General features: G+C 43.5%; 1 protein-coding gene across 1 annotated transcript; it reads right to left on the reverse strand.

Moving 5' to 3' along the window:
* Nucleotides 1–264: 264 nt before the first annotated feature.
* LOC307136124 (zona pellucida sperm-binding protein 3-like) lies at nt 265–1899 on the reverse strand. Its single transcript, XM_079832904.1, has 4 exons — nt 1384–1899; nt 1207–1310; nt 590–1134; nt 265–518 (listed from the first exon to the last, which is right to left on the reverse strand). The coding sequence occupies exons 1-3, from the start codon at nt 1500–1502 to the stop codon at nt 953–955; spliced, it is 405 nt and encodes a 134-aa protein (XP_079689030.1). The 5' UTR covers nt 1503–1899; the 3' UTR covers nt 265–518; nt 590–952.
* Between the last annotated feature and the right edge of the window lie 6428 nt (nt 1900–8327).

Consider the following 8327-nt stretch of genomic DNA (forward strand, 5'->3'; position numbering starts at 1 on the left):
TAAATAATGTTGATATGGCAACTAGTAAATACATTAGGTTTCATCATCCCGGCATGTGTGGAAAGTTAACCTGTTACAACTAGCCCCGCGTTTAAATTCCAGACGGAGAAAAAGAATAACTTCTGTACCTCTGCAAGTCACATAGCATGCAGCCATAGGGTTTCAGACTAAATGGGACTTGCGAAGGTACAGTCAGTTCCACCACATTTGCAGAATAAGGCACTCTTTCCAGGTCAAAAGCAAAGTGACAAGTCAGATACAAGCAAGGATTGATGTCAGTTTTATTGAGAAACTTTCTTTTGCCCTTGAACAATTACAGGACCAAGTGTGGCCTTGCCTTCCCACTGAACACCTAGAGAGAAGAAAAAGAGCAAAGTTAGGAGCACTTAAAACATCAAAAGCAACCTTAAAGCAAGAGCTACCGACCTCCATAGGGAGAAGCAGCAATTCCACCATCAGGACCACATGTTGAGTCACAGCAACCACAAACTTGGTCATTTCCATCAGCAGCAAACCACCTGCAACAAGACAAAGCACTTTCAACATGAGCAAAGTCAGCTTTTTAAAAAAAAGAATAAGTGCAACGTACCCATTGGCAAAGGAACAGGATTTGCGCTGAGCGTCACTGGGTGCAGAAGCAATAGTTGCCTTCAGAACACATGTTATGTAGATCTACAAGGGATGACAGACAAGTCAGAAAACCAAAGCAGATGGGAAGAGAAGTCGAATTAACTCTTGTGGTACATACAGAAGGACTGGTGCTCTCCTGGAACATGAATGCCTCCAGCTGGAACTGGATCTTGTCAACCTGGGACCGAGGCATGAAGCGGGAGCTGGAAGCTGTAGCCTTGGCATCCACAAAGCACCTGACGACAAAGTCACCACAAAGAGCAACTCATGAAGGTTTAAAAAGAGCAAACAAAACAGTCCTATAGCATCAAGAGCCATGACCTTACCCATGATTCTCAATGAAGGAATATCTCGGAAGGGAGTTCACGTCAGGCACTTGAGTGGCCACACAGCTGTCCACAAACACACGCAGAGGCACATGATTGTACTGCTTCACAGATGCCTCGATGTTAATAACGCCACCCAGGAAATAGGAGTATGAAGGCCTCTGGTAGGACCAATCGTCTACAAAAGAGAAGGAACACCCTAGGAAGAGCCACATTTGCAAGGTCGAAGGTCCAAAGAAAGTGCACTTACCCAGCATGAGCTTCAGGGAGAACATCAAGACTTCTTCACCAACCTTGGTTGAGGCATAAGGGACCCATGTTGGCCTCAAGGCATCACTGCTTACATTGTGTAGCCTGTGGTTCATGAAAGTACCCATTAAATGGTCTCCCAGTTGCACAAGCAGTGAAAGTCACAGAGGCCACTTACCTTTGATAGTGGCATTGAACGCCAACAATTGCACCATCGGCCCGGGTAATCGGAGTACCTGCAAGAGCCTCAGGGGTGTAGGTAAGAGAGAAGGTGTAGACAAGCTCATCCTCATTCATCTGTAAGAGATTGTAGTTAAAACAAGACAGTTCCTCATGAAGGTGTAATCATTATTATGAATGAGAGAAAGTGCATTGTGCAATACAGTGGACAAACACTTCAAGCAGGAGAAAACAACTGCAGAGCTTAAAACAAACATTTCTTAAGGCCCGTTCATACCAATGCATATGCCAGCTGCCCTGGCATTGCAAATACAACATACAACAGCAGTGTGAACTGACGGTCCTTGAAGAGGACTTTGGATATCCTCAATTTGAACAAACAACCGATTAAGATTTAGGAGTTCTTACCATCTGCACGCTGTTGCAGTCCTGTAATTCATACTCAAAGAGGAGCACCCTAGACTCAGAGTCCTGACCAGCAACAGGACATCCACCTAAAGACAGACCAGTTGGCTGGATCAACTGACCATTGCTAAACAAGTCCTGCTGGACTTCTACAAGAACCCGGTTCTCTCCGCATTGAACCGCTACGCTGCTGGGAGTCACGGGTTGCCTCAACTGGAAGTCCACCGCCAACTCGCTCTGCACCTCGGGAACGACGGGATACCTCCAATCCAAAGGCTTCACTGGACCCTGCAACAGCTGCTTCTCCTGAAGGCCAAAAGGCTCCTGTGCAAGGCCTCTGGAGGCAGGACCCAAAGGACTCTGAAATGGAGAAGCCACTTGCAAAGGATTCCAGAGCTCTGGAGCAGAAAAGGCAGGACTTCTGAAATCTGGATCTGATTTTTGCCCCGTGCTTCTTGGACTTTGACTGTGCATCAAACTTCCCCATGCATCAGGCAGATCAAACACAACCATCACAACCACCACTAACACACCTCTCAGAAGCCCCATCCTAGCAAACTTGGACACAAATGCCACAACACACACCAGTGCTTGGCTTTGCCATTTTGTACAGCTTTGAATGAAGGTGGCTCATCCCCTTTTAGTTGAATTGATTGCCTTTGATTCTCCTCTGGACCTGTAGAGTTTATATGCATCTCTGGGACCCACAGGGATCTGCACAATTTGTATGTCTCTCTTATCTGACAAATCGAGGGGGACATTTACATGACACCATTTTCAAATGAAACTTTAAATGCATTGTGTTCATTTACACAACAACAGTGCTTTGTGGGCCTTAAAAATGCAAACTTTTAAAAACAGGGTTTCAAAGTTTTTGAAAATGAGACCATTATTGTCTCCATGTAAACTACAAAAACATGAATTTGTGAAAACTGTGACATCATGCGCATGCATATTGCGTGTTTAGTCTATAGGCACGTAGTGTTTCTTTGCAAAGTGTCATCGCCATCTACTGGATTCTCTGCAGAGATTCTCCTAGAGATTTAATCAGATCAACGTCATATTTGCACAGTCTAATCTAAAGGCCTTGGTGATGTTTTCCCTGAAGGTCGTGTCAGTGGCGGCCTCACAAAGTTCGATGGTTCGCCATGACACAGGAAGCTGTTGTAAGTCGGGCATACAATGTCCGATCTGCCCCAAACTTCAGATGTTTGATAAGAGTCCTGGCCTGAAGACATCTACATATGAGTTTCAGAATTAGGCATGGCAAAATGGCTCGATAGCGCCACCTACAACATTTCAACGAAGTGCCCCTCCCGCTACGTTTCACGTACAGGTATGAAATTCGGTACACAGCCCAATACCTACAAAAAATCTCCTGGTACAAAATCAACGACACAGAGGGAAGATAGTGAGGGAAGGGCATGAAAAAGTGAATTGAAACACAGTCATTCATTTTTGTCCACTTGCCCTCAGCTTCTTATTCTTTAACATCAGCAGTTTATGCAACTGGCCACAGACCTACGTTTTCTCAAATTTTCCGCCAAAATGTCTCTAGGAAAAATGTGTGACACAAAGAGCAAGAAGAGTTAACAGGACTAAGACTTAAGTTAATGATGGGACACTAAAATGGACAAATATAATAGTAGACCCCATTTTGAAATGTGTATTTCACAAACCTAATACACCAACAGTTAGCTCTTCAAACCAGTTAAATAGAATTCAAATGGGATGCATTTCCTTGACAGCATGGATACTAGTCAAATTGCCTTCCACGTTCTGTTTTTAATGGTGCAACAACAAGCACAGACAGTTAAACAAAGTAGCTTATTGTCCAAATCTACAGAAGCGACATGGTTTAGACCAGTTAATGTCACACTCTGGAAACGGTTTATAAAGACCCCTTTCATGAGTGAAGGTTAAAAGTCAAAAAAGTTTAAAACATTTTAGACCGCATTTACACCTGTATTTAGCATAGTCCACTTGTGATTGGACTGATAAACGCTTTAGTACCAGGTGTAAACAGGCCCTCAGACAGCAACTCAGGTGTGATACACCAGTTAAGGGACTAAACCAGCTTTTATTAAAGCACCAGTCTACTTTTCAATAAACATTGGGGCTAGCCTAAAGAAAAAAGGCTGGTCACAGTTTGGGATTAAAAAGGACAATGCAGGTTGATACTGATTTCATTGCAGATGCAATGCTGTACTTGCATGACTTCGGGGGGCTTTCAAATAGCATTAGCAAAAAACAGAGGGACTTGGCATGCTTGAATATCAGTACAAGCAGTTATGTTAGTCCAGCCATAAAGCCACAAGTAGAGACCAAAACAGATTCCATTAAGAACAGGGACCCAGGTTAGCAACTGGAACTTGGCTTGTTTAGTTCAAGTCAAGCATAACCTTGAAGCAAAAAAGGGAACTCTGGTTTAGTAGTGTAGCCCAATAAATCAAACTGAGAACAGTCATGAAAGATCAATACCAAAGAGACAGTTGAGTTGAGAAGTTTATTAAAACTACTAAAGTCACATGACCAGGTTAACTTCTCCACTAGACACCACAGTTTGCCCACTAGAGATGGTCTTGACGTTAGCATCTCTTCCTGGAAAAGAAATGGTAGAATCGTGAGGCATTTAAAAACCAAATTCTCATGGTTCCTGAAGTCAGTTTACAACAAGCACTCACTTTTCCTAGTGCAGCTTTGCTCACAGGAGCCAGAAGAGGGATGGCACACTGCTGTACTACAGTGGATGAAGATCTAACAGAGGGGGGAAAGGGATAAGCCACAGAAAGAAAAACACCTAATATTAAGGATTCAGGCAAGGCTGCAGAGCATACGGTTTCCTGTAGAGGAGCCAGTGATGCTGGATCCACAAATGTGAACATCTTCACAACAAAGCGCTTGTAGTGGGTTGGGAACTGAAGACCAGAAGATCCAGCCACCGGAACCAATGAGGTCAGGTAACGGTCATCCTGGTAAGGGCATCTGAAAGGTAAAGAGGCAGTCAGAAGTGCCTTACAGCACACTAGATGGATAAAGACTGGCCTTACTCACCCATCGACCAGAAGGTCCCACTGGGGTAGACTGAGTGGACTGGGGGTTGATGTCGCCCAGCAACGTCCCAGCATTAGGACAATGTTGGGGTCGGTCCTCTCCAAAATGCGCACCTCAACATACACAGGCTCCCGCAGGACTTTTGTGACGGGATAATCAGCATCACCGTAGTAGGACGTGTATGCCTCATCCCCTGAGGAAGAAAACCAGCGTTTAACCAGAAACTGCTGCAACCTGGAGTTTTAGAAAATACTTATGCATACTTGGACAGACACTTACCTTCTGCACAGCCTTTGGTGACACATTGACCATTTGCCAGTCTAAGCTCCACCCTGAGGGGTCCAGAAGCCGCTACTGGTGGAGGTGCAGGAACAGTGTTGACCTCCACAACCAGAGCTTCCACAGAAGTAGCAGAGTACCTACACTGGAAGAGAAGCCTAGACAACAAATAGTGAGCTTGTAGCCTTTGTCAAGGATTCATATTTTTTTTTCTAAATAAAATAAAATCCCTACTCAAAATGGCTGTCCCTTGTGATGGAACCAAGTGGTCCGACACCCACTTCATACGAGGAGGTCATTCGGTTTTCATACACCACATATCCACCGTCCTCCTGCAAATAGTAACTGTTGGCATCCAGGCCATTCTAAGCCATGCAGAACAGAACCACAAGCAGCTACTCACCATCATGCTTGTGCCACATGCAGTGACAGGGAACTGGTATATAGCAAAGGAAGGTGTGGATCCCACAGGACTGCAAGGTGGGTCGTTTCCACCCAGGAGACGGACTGAATCCAGGCTCAAGCGAGGTAGTGTAACATCTCTTGCCACCACTACCACAAACTGACCATCTCTTATACACTGGACAGTCACTGGAACAAGGTACAAGAGCAGGTTATTACTGAGGAGTGGTTTAACATGAATACCTTTGCATTGACTCACTCTTACCTGCCTTCCCATAGAAACACTGCTGTCCGTTAAAGCAGCAGTTGATAGCGTCACACTCAGCACCACTGATACCAGGTGGGCCACATTGGATCTGCTCATAATCAGCTACAGCACATTTGTCAAGGGGCTCTGCCTGCGCCACTGGCTGCTTAGACTGAACCTGCTGATGAAACTGTTGACTAGCTTGTTGTTGAACCTGCTGAGGATACTGTTGACTAGCTTGTTGTTGAACCTGCTGAGGATACTGTTGACTAGCTTGTTGTTGAACCTTCAGAGGAAACTGTTGACTAGCTTGTTGTTGAACCTTCTGAGGAAACTGTTGACTAGCATGTTGTTGAACCTTCTGAGGAAACTGTTGACTAGCATGTTGTTGAACCTTCTGAGGAAACTGTTGACTAGCTTGTTGTTGAACCTTCAGAGGAAACTGTTGACTAGCTTGTTGTTGAACCTTCAGAGGAAACTGTTGACTAGCTTGTTGTTGAACCTTCTGAGGAAACTGTTGACTAGCTTGTTGTTGAACCTTCAGAGGAAACTGTTGACTAGCTTGTTGTTGAACCTTCTGAGGAAACTGTTGACTAGCTTGTTGTTGAACCTTCAGAGGAAACTGTTGACTAGCTAGCTGTTGAACCTTCAGAGGAAACTGGGGCAGATTACTCCACTGTGGAACAGCATGACAAAAAGCACAAAACCACACACAAAGTGCCAGCGATTGAACAGCACACCAGCTTCCTGCCATTGTTCAACAGCTAGTCACACTGTTGAGATGATGCCCTTTGGTCTTTTTGTATTCTACAGATTTTGGCTAATTAACGATAATCCCTCCCTCTTCATGAACAGTCATGATTCTCCAGACTTGCCCAAATGGGAGCTTATGCTACCAGAAAATTCTCATCAAAATGATACGCATGTGATGTAGGCCTATATTGACTCCAATTAGTCAGATTTGTCATATTGAAGACAAATAAAAAGGTTCATGCTCAGGTTTGCTACTGGAGCTTGCCCAAAGTACTTTGGGTAGATGTTTGGTGCATTCCGCTTTGCTTGTAGACATGCAGAAATGCTAACTAGCATTACTACTTTTACAATATCTTTATATGGCAGAAATAGTAAGAGTAGTCTGTAGTTCCAAATTTAGCAACACACTCACAAACCTCCCTAAGCACTTCCCCTCGGGGCAATCCCTGTCGCCAGTTTGAAGTGTTCCACAAGTGGACAAGAGAGGTTTATGTGGACAGACCTTCGACTCCTTAGACAGAGGGGACCAGTCTACTCATATATACTTTAATTACAAAATAAATGTAACCGTAATCAGTTACTTATGAAAATGTTCATTATTACAAAGGGGGTTACATCTGAATATTTTCTGTAAAAAGCTAGGATATGTTGAATAATATGAATTTGTTGCTTTGCCTGTGCAGGATGCCTCTTGCCATTTACAGTGTTTTTTTTATATCCAATTGCTAGGACCCATTTCTCAATACTTAGGTCACTTTTTCAAAACTCTTCACACAGTTCTCCTAACAAACTTTCAGCTCGGCACAGCAGATCATTTCACATTCAAAATGCACTAAAACTACCAAAACACAATTCTTTCCCCTAGCAAAGGTTTTCAACCAACACGCACACACACTTTGTCAATCCCCAAACGGACGAGGCGTTTATACTTGACGCACTCGCCGTTGTACTATTCTGTGAAACGACAGAGGGCGACTCGGAGAAATTGTTCTATAAACCATCAGGAAACAGCAGTGAGAGAAGAATGTAGCTACACAGGTGACCATATTTATTTGAATAAACTTCACCAAAAACCACACTACAAAAGAATCGTGTAAAACTCAGTAAACCTTGATTGCTAATCATGAATACGGTGTATGCTTTCGATTTACCCCGAAAGAAAGTGAAATATGACAACCTGCCCCATAGGTGGGGCACATTAACATGACAGCTTGATGTTATCAGATACAATCAAATAAAACAACAAGACAAAATACAAATTAACTTTCAAATAAAATATACTAATTTCTTCTGAACATTGACTGTCATTCTTTCCTCAATAGAATAGCATAGTTCTAATAGGGGCACATTGTAACAGTTACAACATGCCCCACCTGTGCAACTGGGATTTAAACCCGTCTAGTGTCTTCTGCTGGTTAGAGCAGCATTAAAAGAACTCTCAACTTGGTCTTATTTTCAATAAACTTAAGAAATGTACGTCTGTTATGTTAAATGTTCAGTGAGAGCGTCCAAAGAATTATTAATTGGTGCAGTTTCTCTAAATAATGTTGATATGGCAACTAGTAAATACATTAGGTTTCATCATCCCGGCATGTGTGGAAAGTTAACCTGTTACAACTAGCCCCGCGTTTAAATTCCAGACGGAGAAAAAGAATAACTTCTGTACCTCTGCAAGTCACATAGCATGCAGCCATAGGGTTTCAGACTAAATGGGACTTGCGAAGGTACAGTCAGTTCCACCACATTTGCAGAATAAGGCACTCTTTCCAGGTCAAAAGCAAAGTGACAAGTCAGATACAAGC

The sequence above is a fragment of the Gobio gobio genome (assembly GCF_949357685.1).
Source record: "Gobio gobio genome assembly, chromosome: 13".
NCBI classification, from domain to species: Eukaryota; Metazoa; Chordata; class Actinopteri; order Cypriniformes; family Gobionidae; genus Gobio; species Gobio gobio.